The following is a 22,509-nucleotide window of genomic DNA, read 5'->3' as shown; positions in this document are numbered from 1 at the left end:
TAGTAAGTATTTTCTTTACTTGTGGCAAGAAATAAATATGCACACTTCATCTGCAGCACATTGAAATATTGTGTCATACTGATGTTAAACATTGGGATATGTCAAGATTAACTGTCATAGTTGTAATAAATAACTCAACTCTATATGGACATATTTCAGTACGATACAAAATATTTATATTCCTTATAATATATGTATATATTATAATATTTATATTTTTTCCTTTATTTTAATCGTACAATATATAATTGCCCTTGGAGGTTTCTCAAATAAAACTGTAACAAAAAACGGATCGATGCTGCAGTGTTTCTCTGTTTGGATTCCTTTGAGCCAAATTAACTGCCGAGTTCTCCAACTACCATATTTAAAACAAACACATCAGCTGATTAAACCAGTACAACCACTGAATAAAGCAGTTTCACGTTAAAAACCAGTGTTTCTTCAATGCTGTCTGGTCTGGTGGATGCAGAACATCCTGCTTACATTTGCTCAGCTTGTTTCTCTGATAACTTTAGATTCAGACGTCTGATGACTTAATACAGAGTTAAAAACGACTAAGATTATAAAAGTGTAGCATAAAAATGTGTCTAAAAACTGCATCAAAAGTGAGTTTCTGACAGACAACGCTGACCATGCACAAAGAGGATATGATGCCATTGGCTGGTGATCAAATGAAACACACATAAAATTTCATTTTTCTAGTTTTAACATTATTTGAAACTTTTTGGATAATGTCAGAACACAACTCAACTAAATATATAACATAGGTCGGTCGTTCTGATTCCTTTTATTGTTGAAATGTTTGGGTATTTGTTTCCTAATCCTCGCTGCCACACTCATCTCTCAAATAAAAATTTCCCTTACAGGATTAATAGAGTATCCATCTATTTTATAATCTGCTTTCGCTGCAGGTTTTTAAACAGTTTGGCTGTAAACATGTCGAGAAGTGAATTTGCTCTTCTTCCCTGCCAGCCCTGTGACAGAGCCGGAGATGACTGACACGTCTGTGAGCTGCAGCATGCAAGCAAACTCTGCGGTCACAAACAAACCTGCTGCAGCAGGAAGTCGTAAATCAGGAAACTTTCACTCACAACAGTAGCTACTATTCAGCCTCACACAGTTTATAGTCTCACTGACAGAAACTGATGAACACAGCCTCTATACATTATCACAGGTTGAGGAAGTTAATAATCTGTTACAGTAAATACCTGCTTTGAAAATGTTCCCTCTGTAAATTCAAATTCAAATGAATAAAATACAGTTCAAGTATTAAAAGTATAAAAACGTTCCTGCAGGCTGTGACTGTTCTACTATTATATATGGAATTATTAAATTATTATTAGACTAGGATTTTACTGTTGGAGTTGGTTGATCTTATTAACTCATGATTATTTTCATTAATTTGATTATTATGTTCTCCATTAATTGATTAACTATTTGATTTGTGAAAAAAAGTGAGAAATGGAGCCCAAAATGACACAAAACATAATTATTAAAACACTAACACTATCAACTATGAATTAAAAATTTAAAAATACAATTAATTAAAATTATCAAAAAATATAAAAAATATTTTAAATGTTATATACAAATTATATAAATAAAAATATTTAAATATAAAAGATTGTGAAATAAATATACATAAAAAAATAATATATATATATATATATAATATAAATAAAAATAATATAAAAAAGTGAAATATATATACATTAAATTTATTAAAATAATAAATGTACATTAAAACAGCAGAATAGTTAATATTTACTTGATGACAAGTATAAATTAAAAATGTAAAAAAAAAAAAAAGAATAAAAACAATTAAAATGAATTGGAAAATTAACTATATAAAATATATACAAATAATTGTATAATTGTATTAATAATTAAATAATTAATTAAATAAAAAGTAAATCATTAACATTTTTAAGAGGGTAAGCAGCCGATCTGAGACCATGAAATTGATTTCAACCACTAATTTGTTATTAGATTAATGGTTTCAGCTGGACTTTTATAAACTGCTGGAGTTGTATTAATAATGAAACATCAGATTTGATAAACTATAACGGTACTAAAGCTGTCAGATAAATGTAGAGGAGTAGACGTGGAAATAAAAGTTGTACTTTAGTTCTTGACAAAATGAACCAAAGTGACAGAAGTAAGAAAGCTTTGTGGAAAATCCCGACATTTATAATAAAGTAAATGACTAACAGCGTGTAGGAGTTTCTCTCAACATGTCCAGACAGACAGATGGCACATGTCATAACAACAACAGAATATTGTTGTCTATTCAGTATTTCTGTTTTTCACATCTTACAAACAGCACGGCCCAAAGACAGTCGTGGGTTAAAGGCCACCAGGTTCCTGCTGAAGGTGGAAAACTTTAAAAACACAAATATAAAACCTTAGAAGTAGTCTCAGAACTTTCTGAGAAAGGTCCCAGAGTTCATTCATCGTTCTCAGTTCTTTTATTATCTGGCTTCACTAAAACCAACAACCACAAATGTTCCTATGAAGCTGATTATCAACTCTGTGGATCAATGCAGGGTTTCCTCATCTGGGTACGAAAATGTCTGAAGTCGAGTATATTTTAAACTAAGTTAATAGACTTTAAACACAGAATTCAGACTCGGCAGTAGGAAGCACAGCTGGAGAAACGTGGAAAAAAGTCTGAAGCAGAGCATGATGTTGATGATATGTCACCGTGTGGTATTTAAATTAAATGTCATCAAGTGTGCAGACTCAATTTTTTCCATCTTATAATATCACTGCTGTATCTAGACCATGAGTAGATCTGGTTATAATTACATTTACATTTGCTTGCTCTATTATTACAGCAAGTTTAATGATATAATTCTTTCAGCTGCAGCCCGGCAGTGTAGAGCAAATAACTTGTAATTCAAAGCAGTAATGAGGCTTATTTTCATTTCTTATAAGTACAACAAGTACTGTGAAGGACTAAAGTAGAGATTAAACTTTAGTACTTCAGTCTCTGCTCCAGGATAATATCTTTATAAAAACACAATAATATGTTTTGAGATGCAGCTGGAGGAAACTGCTGCATTAAAACAGTAATTAATCTTTTCTTGTGTGTTTGTCTTTCACGTGATCGTTTAGTTTGTATTTGTTGATAAAAAATGTAATACATCTCATTATTATGTTACTTTTCACTTGATTTTAACCTTGTTTCTGTGAAGAGAACTGCTTGTACAAACGACTCAGGTGAACTTTCTCGTGTTTAGAATTTTCTGTTTGACAAAAATCTTTGAGAGGTTCAGACCTGCAGAAGTCATGTGCAGGTTTTCACTAATGGATTGTGAATTTAATCACTTGTGAAGTGATTTCCATTTGAGTATGAAAATGTTCTTGCATGAGGCCCATAGTTACGCAGTGTAAGATTCTTATTAAAGGAACTTTAACTGGTTATCAAACACTCTCAATTTAATGCTGAAGCCTCCAACGGACCTACGTAAGCAACCACAACCATCAGCAACAATATTGGTGATTTCTATATTGTTATTCTTAATTCCCGTGCCGTGGACAGACTCTGACAGAAATCTGCAGTCCGAGCTCCGTGTCCGAGCCAAACTGACACCACGCTGCTGGAGGAGACTGAGGCACATCAGAACCAGAACCAGGCCTGAGTGGATCTGACTCTCAGACCCTGCTACAGTAAGATTATAGTTTTTTTAAAGTGACTCTGGTGCGTGTGGAAACATTAGTTTTTGTCCACAGGGGGCGCCAAACTCAACACTTAATGAAAGTTTCTTATAGCGGCTTTAACAGTTCTGAACAAGAGATTTTATTGGCTGGTCGAGGAACAGTTTGAACAGCCTGAATTCATTTCCATTTTAATTCTGGATCAGTTTTAGACTAATTCAGTGGCCATGTCATCATTACAACTTCTCATGTTTCAGTTAGTGTGAATCCTCCATTTGAGACCGAGTGAAAGAGGAACCCGCTTCTCATCTGATATTTAACTCGGTTTGATTATCAGCCTGTGAAAGTTAAAATTACTGAGCACTTACGTCCTGTGTTGACTTACAGCAGTCCTCTCACAGGTCCTCAGACCACGTGTTGGATCCCTGAGGACTGTCCAGCCTCCAGGTTCCCCCTCAGGTCCTCGGGGTGCATTTGAGTCAATGTATAGGAACAGATTGTGTGCTCAGAGCTGCGGAAGCTGCAAACGGATGAAAGGTGATTTCCCTGAAAGTAAGCAGCACGTCAGAGAGACCACAGCACACACCTCCTGCAACACACACACACACACACACACACTGTGTATGTGTGTGTGTGTGTGTGTGTGTGTGTGTGTGTGTGTGTGTGTGTGTGTTACTGTTAAAGGGCTTTCCAATAAAATTGAGTCATGAATGGTTGGTTTCAAAATGATTATATCCAGACAGGGAGGGTGAACTGACTGAGTAAGACTTCTGGTTTATCTCACATCCACAGATATAAATTACACTCTAACATCAGGCTGTGGAGGCGTGAAGTGGAAGAGAAAGTGTGAGATATGGGTGACAGGATGCAAAAGAAACCATAGAAGATGACATTTAAATACAACTGAATGCATTCAATAAAGAGCCAAGAGAAAACAAAAACTAGCTTAAACAGAATATGACAGGTATGAAACAAGAGTAAAAGGCAAGAGAGTAAACAGTGCAGTATAAGAAATTATTAATAAAGGCAGCAGAAAAAAAAGTCATCAGGCTTGATTCAAAAGAACAGTAAAATAATTTGCTCCTCCTCATTGTCTTATTTCACAAACACCTTTCAGCTTCAGCTCTAACAGAAATGTGTTTCATATCAAGTTGGGACGATTGAGTCCGAACCGGTTTGATTTTATTCAATTTGGCTGAATCGTCATTTGTCACTATGACACATTATGGCAAGATAAAAGTCAGGAACCTGTGCTGCTAAATCAAACTTACATTTACAGTGCAACATCTAGACTCTACTTGGTTTATGAATGAAAACAGGCCATCCTATCTACACTCACTGTGTTGTACATGCTGACACACGTCTATTTTTTAATGTTTTCTTTGTGAGACAGGGTTAACATCTTTTGGGTTAACATAATTTCAAAGTTTAAAAATCTAAAAAAAAAAAAATTTCAAAGTATTTTTTCATAAGAAGAAAAAAATTAAAAATGTAAAATAACATTTAACAAAAATCAATGGCATGTTAAACCATTGTATTTTATGTGTAGGTCTTAACAAGTTTTAACATGCATTTTTTTTTATGAAATCTGTGAGAGGTAAATAACACCATTAACTAAATATTGATTGAAATTGTTAGTAATGGAGTTAATGATGAAAATAAACAATGTTTATTGGAATTTTTTGGTTTCTGACACTTTTGGATAATTAAACATGCCCTGGGTCAAACTGACCCCTTCGAACATTATTGCTGTTCCTGAGAAAAGAACATAACAGGAGGGTTTAATAAAAAGCCACAAATGGATACCTTACCTCCTTACTCAGGTCTACTGCTATTTTTTTTTTTTTTAAAAAAGGGAAAAAAATAAGATGCATTTGTCTTTCACAAACCTTCAGAACAGAGCAAACTCAGCCAGATCAAAATCTTTGAGGTAAATGTGCTCATAGAAGCACTACCACTTCTGTCCATATGGGGGCGCCACAGTAAACACAATATCAAAGTTCTTGATTTATGATGTTGAATGCAGGACTTTTACAGCTGTGTACCTGTCACTTTTTACAGATGCCCTGAGAACAATGAATGAACTCTGGGACCTTTCTCAGAAAGTTCCGACTTCCTCCGAGATTTTATATTTGTGTTTTTAAAGTTTTCCACCTTCAGCAGGAGCCTGGTGGCCTTTAACCCATGACTGTCTGTGGGCCGTGCTGTTTGTTAGATGTGACTAAAAACAGAAATACTGAATACAGCAACAAAAATACAGTGCTGTGAATGTCTAAATAATAAACAACGGTGTACATATTTAAACAAAGCCGGCCCATACCTATAAGTGAACTCAGCAACTGATGCAACGTTAGTTGAAGGTGACTGCAGGCCTGCCCTGGCTACCCTACTGATCAAAAATTAATCGGTTCTTGTTGGACTGCGAGAGGACTGTAGCTGCAGAGTTTTGAATGTTACTAATGCGATGGGATCTACCAACAACTTAGATTATCAGTTTGATGATGCACATGACGCCTCAGCAGGTTCAAATTCCTGAGAATGATAAACAAATGATCTAGTGAACTGTTTGTAAGAAATGGAGACAAGTTTGTGTTCCGGGCTCCATCGCTCACAAAGAAATCATTGTGCAGCTGAAAGACTCTGTAATTATATTCCTGAAACAGGACACAAATGCAAACTATAATGCAAATGAGTGACGAACAGCTGTTAAATGAACACAATCATTATCGTATCTTGGCAGTACTCACTAACTAGAATTAAGCTTTTTGTTTGCATACAAAGTCTTGAATAAATCGAAAACAAAAGTTTTGCATTCATATTTTTAATGCAACAGTAAGTAAGCAGTATTCTCATGTAACATACACAATATATTTAACATTGTAGCATAATATTGAGTTGTTGGCGCATTTGTTCTTGATGACGTCTTGCTGTAAAACGTTCAGCAGCGTGTTTCCAGCTTCCCTCTAAAGTTCTGCCTTCAAACTCCATGACTGTTCTTGTTTGATGATGATAGAACAAGTAAAACCGGAGATAAGGTCAAATATATTTAGCATAAAAATACAGAACTAGATGTTCTTCACTATTGTTTCCAAGATTTAAAATTCCTCACTGAGCATCAACGTATTCTGAAAGTTAAAAAAAAAAACATAATTTTCAAAATAAGATTGCATGTTTTTTTGTGGTCAAAATGTTGATCCAGTAAGTAAAACTATGACCAGGTCATATAGGTGAGGTTGTGCTGAAAAGATGACACCAACATGGCATGGTAAACATATTTAAGTGGGATATACAGGCAGAATGATAAGTATGCAGCTGTGTGCAACAAGCTTTGAGTTTACTTTCATTTGGTGGGTGTGTCAGGGTGTTCAACACACAAATCAGTGAAACAAACATTTTGCAGTTTTATGAGGCTTGAACGTTCCTCCAGTGTTAAATAATACACTAACATTACTCACAGTTCCTCCTGTGCTGGAAGAGTTCCTTCTCTGGAACAGGTGCTAAAAAACTTCCTCAAAACAACGTTCAAAGAACTAGGATGGTTTGAAACTGTGAAATAGTGGGGCATCCCGATCACTCTCTGGTGGAGCACGAGTCCTTGTTGCAGCGGACCCGGGTTAGAGTCTGGCCCCGGATCCCTTTGCTGCATGTCTCCCCCTTCCATTCTGAAAAAGTTCCTCCTATATTTGATTATGGTTAAGGAACTACCTTAGATATCAGAGTTTCATATCATTGTTAATATCTGCTCTGATATTTACATATTAATAAAGCTGCATTGCTAGAACATGCTGGATCATTGCAGGTTACACTGTTGGCGGTCTACTTCACTTCAGTTCCTGGAACTAAATATGTTCTGCTCAACAGGAGATACTGGGTATAATTCCTAAGAACTCTGTGGGCTGCAGTGCTGTTGAACATAAATTCATCAGTCATAACTTTGCATTATTTCTCACAACTTCCGCCGTTAATTTGTTCATGTATATGAAACTGGAAAAGAACTCCATTCTGTCTGATGGCTCAGTTTCAGCATCACTGTTGCTGCTCCAGAAACACTTAGTTATAACCTATTCAATTCTAATCCTGGAATGAATTTCTTTTTTAAAAATATGTATTATTTGTCCGGCCCCAGCCTACTCAGCTTTCCAAAGATGTGACCCCAACCCCAAGATCACAACAGGCCTTTTTACATGAAGTCTTTGAAAAAATGTCCTTCAAACTTTCCATGACTTGAACAGAATCTGTTGCCACATCCAAACATCCAACCAATGTCTGCTGGATGCCTGAAGGATGAAAAGATCTCCTGTTGGCTGCTGGATGTAAACAAGTACATATTTACAGTTGTGGTGTCAGAGGTCTTTAAGCTACAGCATGCCGATCTGCTTTGTCGACGCGGTGAGCGACGTCTTCCTGTAGTTTCTGATGGTGCTCGTCAGCCCGTCGCTGCTCCTCCCCTCGGCGTTCGCTGCCTGCGTCTGAGTCTGTGTGATGCTGAACAGCCTCCGCGGGCTCAGCTGCGCCCGGAAGGCCTTGCAGAAGATAAAATAGATGAGTGGGTCCAGGCAGACGTTAAGAACCGACACCATGACGGTCAGCTCTTTCAGGTAGAAGAACACCTGGCTCCAGGAGCACCACCTGCTCATGAAGGCGTAGGGAAGGCGGACCAGGTGGTACGGGACAAAGCAGACGCAGAAGACGCTGACCAGCACCAGCATGTTCCTGCGGGACTTGGCGAGCTTCTTGGAGCCGGAGGACGCCGGCTGCCTCTGCTGGGCCAGCGCCAGCCTGCGGGAGGTGCTGTAGTAGAAGAAGACCAGGGAGACGAGGACAAACAGGAAGATGGCGGCGGAGCAGATGTGGACGAGTTTGTAGAAGAGGCTAACCTGTCTGCTGTGCAGGAGGTCACAGCTCACCGCCTCGGGGACGGAGGAGAGCGGCTCCTGGGTGAGCAGTGACAGGGTGATGTAGGTGCTCATCGTGGCCACCAGGAAAACCCAGGTTACCGTGGAGATGATGTGAGCCGCTCGCACCGTCTGCAGGACGTGAGTTCCTAAAGGATGGATGATCTTCAGATACCTGGAGACACGAGAGGACGAAATGGATCATCGCCAACACTACTCAATCATATACAATATCATACAGCTAGGTTAAAGGGCCAACCTAAAAGGAAAGACCACCCTGACCTGCAAACCACCTCCTGCAGTGATGATGGAGCTTTGGACGTAAATCACAAGGAACAACAGTGGGCTACTGATAACATACGGATATTATTTACATTATATGGATGTATCCGAATACAATATTCAGGAAAACACAAATAATAAAAACATAGACTGTATAAAAATAGTTGACGTGTTTAGCATGATGTCACCCACTGGTAAATCCGGTTTGGCATTTTGGCCTTCACCATCTTGATTTATTGCTGTCACAATGTTGTTTTTTGGAAAACAGGACATGTGCAAAACGGATCAGGTGTCTGAATAATGCTAAGTCATTAGTTACCGATAGCGCTAGTGTGGTTAGCTCAAGGGACGGTCATTCTTCTAAATAAACAGCCAACTCCTCTGAGTGTTTTTAGGTCCAACTGAACACTAAACAAGACGTTTATAATCAACCAGTTAACTTTGATGAAGTGAAAACACACATAAACTCATTATGAGAATATTTGCTGAGGTCAAAAATCAAGTCAGAAGTAGGCTCATATGTATTGACTTACATACAAACTGACTTCTTTTTGCAGCCAATGGAGTCACCCCCTGCTGGCTGTTAGATAGAATGCAGCTTTAAGACACTTTCACATTGACTTCACTTTACAGGCCTGGATGTAGCCGATTGAATAAGATTGAAACACACAGCCTCAGCCCTTCAATTAAACATTACACGTTTTTTTAAATTAAACCTCAGTACAGTATATTAAGTCGTTAAAATTAGCCTGGCCTTGAGAACATTAAAACACTGCTTACATAAGCTTGCACCTCCTGCTGCTTTAGGATCAGACTTTAAACATGCGGTACATGATCTGTTCAAGTACTAATGAGATCTCTTTTGCTAACAACTAAGAACAAAAATGAACACAGCCCATTTATCTCTGAGTGTTTTTTTGGTTTTCTGCATTTTACATTTTAATAAACAGGAAGAGGGTAGATTAAAAACACTGTGTTTAGGTTTGTGTTGACAGCCACATAGTCACGTACTGTATATAGGCTGTTTTTATGCAACAGGAAGTCGACCTCAGGGGGGTAGTGGAGAGGTCCACAGCCCCCCTGAAACCAGATGTTTTGAAATAGCAACCACAGTCAGATTGATGTAATCTACAGGCGGTTCTGTCACTATCTGATCTAACGTGGTTACAGCTAGTTGACTTCATGAGTAGAGCCAGACGGTTATGGGACTTTCGAGTCCAATGCTGATAATGATTAAAGGGGGAAATATTTTATAGATCTTTTTTATGTGGATTGTGCACCAATGTTTAACCACTCTGAAAATGTACCCAGAGAGCTACTTTCTCACACATAAAACTTTAATACTATTTAACGTTATTATATGTTAAATATGCTATATGTATTACACTGTAAAAAAAAAATTGTAGAAATTACAGTAAAACACTGTCAAATTGCATCAGGAATGGGGCGTAAAATTAAAAATTGTGTATCATCGTAGTAGGCACTTTTAATTACCGTAAATCAAGGAGTAGAACAATTTTTACATTTACTGTCATGAACTGTAGGAAACGCACAGTTTTGCTGTAAAAATATAACATTTTCATGTAAAGTTAATGGCGATTTGCTATGATGTGTGAATGAATGACACAATTACCTTAAAAATAACGAGAATATTCAGTCTAAATTAGTTTTTGCTGATATTTAAATTTACAGTAGAAAACTCACTCACTGTATTTTTTACGGTGAAGTTCTGGCAACCACAGCTGCCGGTAATTTACCGTAAATTTAACAGATTATTTTTTTACAGTGTAGACTGTCAGCTAGTCATTTTTTAATTTTGATTTTTAAATTGTTAGAAATTATTCGTGAGAGTAATTTTATCCAGACACCTCTCCACCTGTGGAATTATGAAATAACAGGAATCAGCCAAATCCCATCTGTACAAATAATCAAGGTCTACTGCAGGTGTCTGCAGTTTTAGATAACAGAAGGACAGCTTGCCATAATAAGCACATTATTCCAGGTTTCCAACCAATAAAAAACAGTAACAATATGCTAAACTCATAACTTAACACATATCGGACAGCATATACACCGATACAGATAAGCCTTTGATTTCTTCAAATATATTATTTAAATATTTCTTCTCTGAACACGCATCTGACAAATTTACAAAATACATTAAAAGTATGAAAAAATACTGAAGCTCCTCCTGCAGATAACACACGGACATGGTGTCAAAGACAGAATTAACTTGTCTGTGTTATACTGAACATGCAGCAGAGTTCAGATTTGGCCTTGGTGACTCTTCACTTTGACTGAACTAAAACTACAAGCTGCTCAGTTGAAGCACCGATGCTGCAGCAAGTTTCTTTTTTATTGGAAAACTGCTCCCTGATGCTTTTCAAACAGAAATCTCACATCCTTATACATCGGCAGCAGAACCTGTAACAGTGCAGCTGCTGAAGCAGATAATCATATTTATAGTGATAGAAATTCAATTTTGAGCTTATCTTGTTTCACATCGTCAACAAACGGAACTGAGAGTCTGAGGTATTTTTACCCATCACTTCATATGAACTAACATTTTGAACACTATTGCTGCTGCTTGAAGCATAATTAAACATTTATGTCACTGTGATCTGTTTTAACAAAGTTATCGCCACAGTGCGTACTCTAACAAAATGAGGAAGAAGGAAACCTCAGGGAGCAGCAGCACAACTATTTACTCTTGATATGCAAACACATTGTGGAATTAGATACTGTTACTATTGCGGAAATCGAGTCGTGTGTGTGTGTATGTATATATATATATATATATATATATATATATATATATATATATCACGAGTCGTGAGTTGTGCTGCTGCTCCCTGAGGTTTCCGTCTTCCTCATTTTGTTAGAGTACGCACTGTAGCGATAACGTTGTTATATATATATATATATATATATGTATATATATATATATATATATGTATATATATATATATATATATATATATATATATATATATAAATAATGTATTTAATTAAACAATAACAAAAATAGCAGTTTGTTAGATCCTCCTGTCTATATACAACCGGTTATTATTTCAATTTAGTTCTTAACTTTTTATTTTACTTTTTGCTGGGGGGGGTTTCAGTTTGTTTTTGTTTTTTTCCTCTTTGTCAGAAATTGTAAAATGGGAATCAGTTGCGCTGGACATATGAAAATGGCATTATCGGTCTAAATCTTCACAGCAGCGTTCAGTGACACAGACAGGAAGTGGGCAGCAGCACTGAAAAATAAGGTTGTCCTTCCAGTAAAGAGTCACATCTGCAGAAAAAAAAAACTCAGCAGTGTCCTGGCCTCAATAAAACCATAACTCATGATGAAGAGACACAATACCACACACTTGTTTTCTTTGAAATTTTTACACTTCTTGTGACGTCAAACACCCATCAAAAACATTGTGAAGCCACAATTTTCACACTGACTCACTTAATGAGTTTGAAAGGAGCTGGGGGTTGATTTTGATACAGTTTGATAAAGCCAGGCCAAAACATGTTCACCCTTTTTATAATCTTAATGCTAAAATAAGCTAAACAGCTTCATAGAGAGATACAGTATGAGTGGTATCAATCTGACAGTTTAACTCTCAGCTAGAAAGATGCTGAGCTTTTACTTTGAATGTTTTTTGCCAACATTTACATGCACTTTAATATCACACTATTATTCCAAATATAATTATTTGATGCAGGTCATAATCTTGAATAAGGATTTATTCTGAATGTAGCATTCTCATATTAAGACATGCAGGATATGCAGGTGTACTTCAGGATATAGAAGTATTATTGGGACAACACATTCTGAATCTGCCTCTCTGTTGGGATTTTCTTTTCTTTTTTTTTCTTTTTTTACAGCTGTTTGAGACACACGTCCTCTTGTTTCCCGGTTACGGTCAGCTCTGTGTGTTATACACAAACCAACAAAGCTGCAGTAGAGACAGTCAAAAGAAAAGAAAAGGAGAAACACTTCTGCTTTTAAGCTTTATCAAAGGCGTGGCTATCATCAGGATAGAAGTAATTATCACCACGCCTACCTTTTCACAAAGGTGGTTAAATGATAGAAAGGGCAAAAACTGGAATACTTTGTGCCACTCTCCTCTCTGCAGGCCTGCATCACACACACCTGAACTTAATGTGCTCGTCAGTGGTGCTGCATGTCAAGAAATGGCCACTGAGCTGTGGTGTTGAGTTTGTTATTGGTGGAACTCTGTGTACCTCGATATAGCTCTGTTAAGCCCATCCGTTGTTTTAGCTGAATAGTCTGTAGGAACGTCTTGTTCAATTAGAAAAACAACAACTTTGGACCTTATAAAGCTTCTCTACCATTCATTTTGTTTCCCTTTTTTCTCCTGTTTAATGGTCAGTTAGGATGCTTAGCATTTCTGCAATATTTATCATTTTCCTGCAAATAAATGTAATTTATTGTTACACTTTAAGTGTTCCAGCAGCCTTTTCTAGTTGTTTTGGTCCCTTTATTGCAAAGTTTTTAGGCGAAACTCTTTGTTACTCGCTGTGTTCCTCTAGACATTACGTAAAGGTTTTAACACACAACAAGAAATATGTTGAGCTTTTCATTTTAACATTGTTATGAACTCATGACAGCAGCCATTAACAATCTGCTCTCCCTTCCTTAGTGCCCTGCTGCTGTTTCCAGTGCAGTCCTACCTGTTAGCTGCGATGTAACACATGAACAGGATGCTGGCGTACATGTTGAGGTAGAAGGCAGAGGCACCAAAGTTGCAGTAGACCCGTCGGATGAAGACAGAGCTGCTGGCGTAGTTGGTGATTCGGAGTGGCAGACAGAGGCTGATCAGGAAGTCGGCGGCTGACAGGTTCTTCAGGTAGATGGTCACGCTGCTGGACACCTGCTGCTGAGCTCGGCAGAAATAAACCTTCAGGGTGAAACCGTTGAGGAGCAAACCCACCTGCAGAGGAGACAGAGACCGGATTTACAGTCTGGAGTTGATTTGATATTTATTGGGTCAGTTCAAACAACAAATCCTTTCCTCAGACAGAGAAAGAGACTCACCAGAAACACCACAGTGTAGACCAGCAGGAAGAAGATGTGGGCCGAGGTGTCGACCTGATCACAGACAGTCGAACTGCTTCCATTCGTCAGGTTGAATTCTGAGGATTGGTTGAAGAAGGGAGTCACTCCCACTCCTCCATGTTCCTGCATGTTTCTAGACGTTCCAAGAGAGTTTAGTGAATGATGTGTTGGTTCAAACATCATCTTTCTGCATGTAGGAACTGTTTGAAGCTGATAGAGAAGTGACAGATCACCACAGCCGTAGCAGAGAAAGCCTCAACAGCACGAACACTAAAATACACCACAGGTAGCCCAAAGAGCTCGACCTAAAAGAACATTTAAATCTGACATCTCTGCTGGCCAGTCACATGATGTACCAGAGTCTAGAATCAGACCTCAGTACCCTGGTTGTAAAGCTGCTCTTAAGGCTGCCAACTGCACATTTCATCTAGAAAAAACTGTGATACGATGTCTAATAACATAAATAGTATCAATCTGTTTATTAATGCCTTAGAGGGAAACCTGCTGGTTTTGCTTACAAGCATTACAGGTAAGAGGTTAAAACTAAAGTACAGACTGCACATGAACATTGCAAACATCTGTCAGTCTGTGAAAGATTTTGAGAAAATGTCACATGAGCTTTTATTTCTACAAAAAAATTTTGATCCTGATACTTTGTATTTTTACTGCCGATTTGTAATGCAGTATTTTTACATTGTAGTAATTCTTACCATGAGTATTTCAATACGTCCTCCCCCACTACTGATTTCAATAAAAATCTAAAACTCTTGTTTTTGTGACTGTAGCTGTCATTTACAGTATTACAGCTCAAATATATGTCAGATTTGAAATAATAATGTAATAGAAGTACAAGGAACAGAGTTACCTGCAGTACTCACCTGTGTATGTCTGTCTGTTTGTCTGAGTGAAGCTCTGATGAGAAAAACTATTTGACTTCCTTTTGTACAGCGAGAGGGAGGAAGACTGACGCGGTTATAAAACAGCTATTGTAAGATAAGCTGCTGCTCATTTGCATGGCATTAGCACAGACACACTAGAAAGAGAGCTAATGGTGATGAACAGGGCATAAATATTATACATTAACAAACCCTTTAAAATACTTTTTATCCTCTTAAAACTGAAAAATAGTGTCTCAAAAATAATATTTGACAATTATGCTTATAAATGCTAAATGGGGGGATTTAAATTGTTCTTGTCCAACAATAAAAAGCAAGTAAAACTCATAAACTATGGTTAGATTTAGTGTTAGGCAATTAAAAGTATTTTTTGCTGGTTTATGACACCAACTATGCTGAATTAAAAAGTCAGATTTGCTGCTCACCCACCAACCATATTAAAAATGGTATTAAAACACTCATATTTAATATATATAACATATTTTGAATTTCAGACAATACAAAATGTTAGGAATTATCATTATTAATGAACAACCCTCATGTTTAAGCTCATGTATACTATGGCCCAAAAAACACTTTTCCTCATAGATTTGCATCTGTAAATGAGCTAAAAAAAATTGTCAGAATAGCTATAAGTTCTACTGAAAAAATACTTTTTTATTTTATTGTTGATACTTCCATTTGTATTGCAATATTTATACATGGTTGTACTAATACTTTTACTTCACTTACCCAATACAAAATGTTTGAATTCATATTTTTATTGCATTTTCTCAGTGCAGCCTGTACATGCAAAAAAAACAAATTTATATGTAGGTCACTGAACGCCACATCCTGCTCATTTAAACATTTTAGATATGACGTTCAGGAGCCAGTTCCATGCAAGTGTAAAATATTTAAAAGCTGCAGCAGGGTGATGATATCCCTCTGTTGCAGGAACAACCTTTGTTTGATCAAGGAAGTTTATCTCCCGGGATTCTCCCCATCAGAGCTGTCAGGAGGAGAAGCAGTTTTGTGGTTATTGTGGTTAGTAGTCATAATTATTGCAACATCTATGTCATCCACATGATCATATTTTCCTGAAAAACCTGTTGGGTACAATCTGACACGTTGTCTGCCCTCTGGTGGATTATCCATACACTGCAGTCCCTTTCAATAGAAAAAAGAAAAACCCACCATTAGATTAAGATGAAGAATCCCTTATTAGTCCCACAATGGGGAAAAGCAACCTTTGCATTTAACCCATCCTTGTTGACACTCTAGTGAACACACCAGGCTGAGAAGCATATAACTGCGCCTCCTGCTCAATCACAGACCTGCAGATTTTTTGCACATAAATCTTTGCTAATTTAGAAAAGGTTACAGTGATAGTGCATATATAATGTCATTGTATTATAATATACGTTACTTACAATAATGTGCGAAAACAGGAAAATAAAGCAAAGACGTCTTAAAAACGTCTTTATTATCCAGAAACCCCTTCATGCTGCGTTCACTGTCACTCATCCGTGTTGTAAATCTCCAACCTGCCACCACAATGGTGAGTCGCTTTGTCAATTCGGGTAAAACAGAAGACTAGCCCAAACCTTTCAAATTTGTGACATCCAACTGTAGTTTCAGAACCGTTAAAATTCGTCTTCAAGCCCGTCTTTGCCATAGACCAGCGGTTCCTAAACGTTTTTAGCCGCGCACACCCTTCTATGTTCCAACCGTGTTGACGCACCCCCAATCCCCCACACCTTCAAAAAACCCAAAATGCAATCAGCTTTTTTATAGCCATATTAAAGGCGGCATGTTTAATCATGCTCAAATGAGAAAACACATATATTATAATTAAATAATCACCATCACAACAATGCGGTCTCGCATTTGAATTAACCTGAACACAGTTTCAGAATATTATCATCAATATCAATTTCACAATATAATGCAACAAAGTTATGCGCAAGCTTACACTTTTAATAGCAAAGAGGATGATGACAGGTTCAGGATCAGAGGCAGAAAGCACATAAGTTGGGGAAAATGTTGTAATATTTTGAGCCGCGTTGAACAAAAATTGCAGCAGTTTAAATGAGCGTGGAGCTAAACAACCCGTCATCATAACACAGGTTGGAAAAACGGAAGAAGATAACTTCTTCTACGCTTCATTTTAAGATGATGTGCATTTTGAATAGCCTGCATTTATTTATTTATTAATATTACAGTTTTTGATTTTATATTTTACAAAGGAAATGTTTATTTACACTTCTTTATTGTGTGGGGGAAAAAAATTTAATTGTGTAATTATCAGACCGCCATTACATTTTTCATCTCACGCACCCCCTAGCGGCAGCTCATGCACCACCACACTTTGGGAATCCCTGCCCTAGACAATAACAGGTTGTCTTACATAGTTTTTGCTGCTTCTTTTAGGGTGGGTAGATAGATATCTTACCTTATTAGGTGGAGGGACCTACGGAAGCCCTAAACGGCCATGCATTCATATATTTTTTTCTCATGATAACGAGTTAATTTCATTTGTTTTCTCGAGATCTGTAGTCCAGACATGTAGCCAGCAAAGGGCCCGCCCATTTTACTCACTGGCCCACCCAGTCAAGTATGATAAAAACATATTTTGTTACAAAAAAAATATAAACATGTATGTAAGACAGGAAATAAATGTATAATTGTATTTGTAACCCGGCCCATGTGGGATGAGCCTCTCCACACCCTGGAACTCTGTGTTTTGTTGTTTATGATGATGTAGGGCGGAGGAGGGACCAGTCGGACACGGGTGGTCGTTATATTTGCGGCTCAACTATAGCACATGACACAGAAATGCAGTGCCACCCACCTTCCTACAAGTGCTGATTACACTTAGATTTTTATGATTTTCGTGCTTTATTTCTTACAGTATTAAACGGTAGATAAGGTGTCAACGCACAGCATAACATAGGCCTGCATCAGACAGAATTCTCACATTAACAGCAAGTGGTTTCAGTACCACGGACAGCTCATGCGTAACAGAAAATGCGCAGAAGATAGCCTACGGCAGCCAGTTAGTGTTGAAACCAGTAAGGACACAACACCGGCCTTGAGACTTTCTGTTGTCTCACACCAGTGTTAACTTGTACTGTTTAAGATTGAGCTGCCAGCCGTTGTGAGAAATGTTTTTTTATCAAACTTGGCTAGGTGGGCCAGTGAGTAAGCAGTGAGTAGGCCCATTACTGGCTACGCGTCTGGACTACAGATCCCGAGAAAATTATCTCATTATCTCGGGAAAACAACTGTCTCGAGATAAGGAGATAATAACGAGATATTTATCTTGTTATCTCGGGAAAAAAATATATGAATGCATGGCCGTTTAGGGCTTCCGTAAGGGACACTTATGCTGTTGTTTGATTTAAAGTCTAAGTGCAATCAGCACTTGTAGGGAGGTGGGCAGCACTGCATTTCTGTGTCATGTGCTATAGTTGAGGGGACAGCTCATTAACAGTAAAGTGGCCATAACTAAAACCAAGATTAACACAGTGGAGACAGAGCTGACTTCCAAAATGATTTGGCGACCCCCAGAAATCATCTCCCCCAATGTCAGTGTGTGTACACTATGATGAGATTCTTCAGAGATTTCAAACTATGCCCTTTAACCTCAAAATGTGTGTGTGTGTGTGTGTGTGTGTGTGTGTGTGTGTGTGTGTGTGTGATTAAAATCACATAAAGTTATCTGTGTATGCATGTGTGAGGAGTGTGCGCACTTTAGTCCATGTGTGTGTGTGTGTATCTGTAACAGTAATCACATCAAAAATCAAGGGCAATCAGATCAAAGCAATCAACAGAATTAACTGACACCTGTTAATGTTCTGAAAGAGTGATAGCAGCCAGAGGTGGACTGGAATTTCTGGCCTCAAACAGAAAGCATTTTTGGCAAAACCATAATACCTATCATTGATCCGACTGTACTTTGAGCATCCTGAGTTCTTCCTGAACGTCTACATATGGTTTTTTTAAGAAAAATGAAAAAAATAGCTTTGTTAGAGCGATCTAAAAAAACTGTTAAATTTCCCTTTTTCAGAAATCTTCCTGCGTTTTCAATATGGGAGCCAATGAGGCAGTTGGTGCGTGTTGGTGGCGCATCTGTGCGTCCTACGCCCAAACTATAACTCTGACAGCTTTACCAGAGGATTGTGAGTGAGAAGACAAATTTTCCTACGTTTCTATGTGTAAATTATTTCTGTAGAATTGAAATTGCGGCCTGGAGCGCAGTTTTCAATTTTATTTTTTGACAATGTTTTCTCTCCCTCTACACTCTGAGTGATGACATCACACACTGTGACACGAACATTCCGTGCAATACACACCCATTATAATCTCAGAATTTCTACAAAAATGATCATGGTCATTGAACAGGGATTGATAAAAAACTATATGACCTATCAAAATGTGGAGTAATACACCAATATACAAGACTTGTGTCTACTGTTTAAAGTTTAAATGGAGTCTCTAGCTGAAATTTTTTCAGAGAAGTAGACGTTTGAAAATCTCCAATTATTGTTCTTTTTCGCTCATTTTTTTTCGACCGTCCCATTCATTTCAATGCAAAATTTTGTGCAGTTAATGGCATTAATATTCTGTAGGGAAAAGTAATAGCACACCGATCCCAATCAAGCCGCACGTTTTGATGTATAATTTGTCCTGCACCTCTTCAAGTTGTAGGACTAGTAGCAGGACGAAATTGCGTCCGGAAGAGGAAGAAGAAGAAATCCACAGTATAACAGTAGTGCTCGGGACTACTAGGCTACTACTGCTATTGCCTGTTAAAGCCACTGTGACTGCCACTGAGACCATGCGAACAAGTAACTCTGCCGCTGAGACCATGTGAACCAGTAACTTTGTCGCTGAGACCATGTGAACCAGTAACTCTGCCACTGAGACCATGCGAACCAGTAACTCTGCCGCTCAGACCATGCGAACCTGCAACTGCCACTGAGACCATGCGAACCAGTAACTCTGCCGCTGAGACCATGCGAACCAGTAACTCTGCCACTGAGACCATGCGAACCGTGGCTGCCACTGAGACCATGCGAACCTGCGACTGCCACTGAGACCATGCGAACCAGTAACTCTGCCACTGAGACCATGCGAACCGGCGACTGCCACTGAGACCATGCGAACCTGCGACTGTAGCATATCTGCCCCCTTTAGAGCTGTCCAATGGTGTTAGGCAGGGAGGAATTTTGTCCCCTGTCTTATTTAATTTATATATGGCTGAGCTGTCTAGGAGACTGAATGGGTGCAACACTGGCTGTATGATTGGTGGCATGCTGGTGAATCATCTTATGTATGCAGATGACCTTGTTACTTTTTGTCCCAGTAGTGCTGGGCAGCAGGAGCTTCTTAATATATGCTCTGACTATGGTGTGGAATTTGATATAAAATACAATTCCAGCAAAAATGCAAACTGTCCAGTAATTGTCTTGAGGTCTGCAAAAAAATTAAATACCTTAATCATTGTATTGCAGATGATATGAATGATGATGATGACATATACAGACAGTGTTGTAAGTTATATGCACAGGCAAACACCGTAGCACGTAAGTTTAGCTGCTGTTCTACTCAAGTTAAAGTGTCTCTGTTCAAAGCTTACTGCACACCACTGCCCATCTGTGGTCTTCTTACAAAAAAAAAACAGCATGCAGAAGTTACAAGTTGCCTACAATGATGCAATGAGAACTTTACTCAAGTTTCCCAGAGGAGGGAGTGCTAGTCAGATGTTCGTATCTGTAGGAGTTAGCACACTGAAAGCACTTTTAAGAAATGTGATGTTTAAGTTAATGCAACGTCTGGATGAGTCCACCAACAGTATCATGGTGGTACTCTCAAATGCCTTTGTGAGCTGCTCCAGGTACAAATCCAGACTGAGAGTACATTGGCTGAAATGTCTGTATGTATTTTAATTCTTGTATTTGTTTTTGTTTTTCTTGTTTGTTTGCTTGTCTTTTTTTGTTTGTTTTTATCTGTCCTGCCTTGTGTGGCTTTTGGACATGAGTCTGGTAAATAAACTGAATTGGAAAAAAATATATATCAAAAAATCCCCACAATACATAATTTTCTGGCTAGTATTTAATGTTTCAGGCCTTACAGGTTTAAGTGCTTTTAGTAATACTGATTATCATGTTTGCACCCCTCTGGTGGGCACAGGCTGTTACTACATCTCCACTTTAAAAGTGAGTATGTCTTCACTCATGAGTAAACACCATGGTAAACACTATTTATAATTCACTGTTTATAACTCTTCTATTCATTTATTCTGTTGCAGGCAGAAGAATGTGGAAGCAATCAATTCCTGGTTCAATCATAGGAGAGACAGAGACAATGAGAAGGGGCTGATATGTAGCCTTGTTGGTAGCATAACCAGGTTAAGCCTGACTTCTATAGGTCCAATCAGTGAAGGCAGAAAGAGAGAGACTGTAACACAATTATATCAGACATTTCTGACATTACTGAAGTATGATGTTGATTTTGAGCTGTACAGCTGGATGACTGCTGGTCTGAAGAGGCATCTTCATAATGGATTCAGGGGAGATAAAACTTGACAAACTTCATTTAGGAGATGTTTTCTGTAATTATTTAAACCAGGATTTTTCAAGTCTGGCACTTTGACCAACTGAGCCAGTGTTTGAGCTCCAAATCTCTCTGGAGTACCACATGTCCATGTTTTAGACACAGCTGATTCAAATAATCAACTTGTTATGAACTCCTGAAGCTGCTTGATAACGAGCTGATCATTTGAATGAGCTGTTTGTTGGAGCAAGGAGGGATCTAAAACATGCAGCGGAAGTGGTCGTCTAAAGATCTCCCTTTCTTTGTTTCCTCTAATTTCCACAAATGAGACTATGTTCTTCCAGAATATGAGCTTTTCACGTGTCAAAGTTGCATTCATATGCATAAAGAAAATACTAATTTAATTTGTTATTATTGGTGACATAAGATAAGAAGACTCTTTTAATTACATGATATTAAAGTTATTATCAGTCCAATAACACAGACAGAAGAGTGACTCAATACCACTAAAACCAAATTAGCTGAATTTAGTGAAATGTGAAGCAGTCACAGTAACGTGATAAGTGGACTTCAGCTCAGTCATCAGAGTCCACTTTCACTTCCACACCAGCACTTCCTTTTCTTTCTCTTTTTCTCTTTCTTTTTCCTCAGTTCTTCAACAATGAACACATCGAAAATTGTGTGATTTCTTTGTATTATATACACATTATTTATTAATATATACCATGATTTATTTACAAATACACAAACACAATACCCGTGTTTACAAACATTCGTCAGTATTGGGAAAAATCTGACTTTATGACACTGTGATGATCACAGAAGAATTAGAGATGCTGTAAATGTAAACTCCTCAATTATGTTCAGTTCATTTAACTTATTTAAATTAACTCTGAGATCAGTGAGTCAGAATACAGATGGCATGCTTTACTTCCACAGAGGAGCTGCACTCACAGGCATCTTTTCTTTGAATTATTCCTATAATATTTACACATGACAAAACAGTCTGCTTCAGGTTTGTTCTCTCCTCTCCTCTCTCCTCTCTCTTGTCTCCTCTCCTAGTTTCCCTCCCTATCTCCTTTCCTTGTTTCCTCTCCCATCTCCTCTTTGTTCCATCTTGCTTCGTTCTCCCAGTGAGACAGGCGGGTCTGTGTCGGGC

General features: G+C 37.9%; 1 protein-coding gene and 1 long non-coding RNA gene across 2 annotated transcripts; one reads left to right on the top strand and one right to left on the bottom strand.

The window, feature by feature from the left end:
• Positions 1-7,379: 7,379 nt before the first annotated feature.
• LOC131969538 (P2Y purinoceptor 14-like) lies at positions 7,380-14,043 on the bottom strand. Its single transcript, XM_059330586.1, has 3 exons — positions 13,894-14,043; positions 13,530-13,789; positions 7,380-8,730 (listed from the first exon to the last, which is right to left on the bottom strand). Exons 1-3 carry the CDS (start codon positions 14,041-14,043, stop codon positions 8,019-8,021), a joined length of 1,122 nt encoding a protein of 373 aa, XP_059186569.1. The 3' UTR covers positions 7,380-8,018.
• On the top strand, positions 13,053-14,682 carry LOC131969540 (uncharacterized). Its single transcript, XR_009394128.1, has 2 exons — positions 13,053-13,223; positions 13,499-14,682. It is a non-coding gene; the product is annotated as an uncharacterized LOC131969540 (long non-coding RNA).
• Positions 14,683-22,509: the final 7,827 nt, after the last annotated feature.

Source organism: Centropristis striata, chromosome 4 (genome assembly GCF_030273125.1).
Source record: "Centropristis striata isolate RG_2023a ecotype Rhode Island chromosome 4, C.striata_1.0, whole genome shotgun sequence".
NCBI lineage: Eukaryota > Metazoa > Chordata > Actinopteri > Perciformes > Serranidae > Centropristis > Centropristis striata.
Note: the sequence above shows the minus strand (reverse complement) of the source record. Positions and strands in the feature narration are given on the sequence as shown.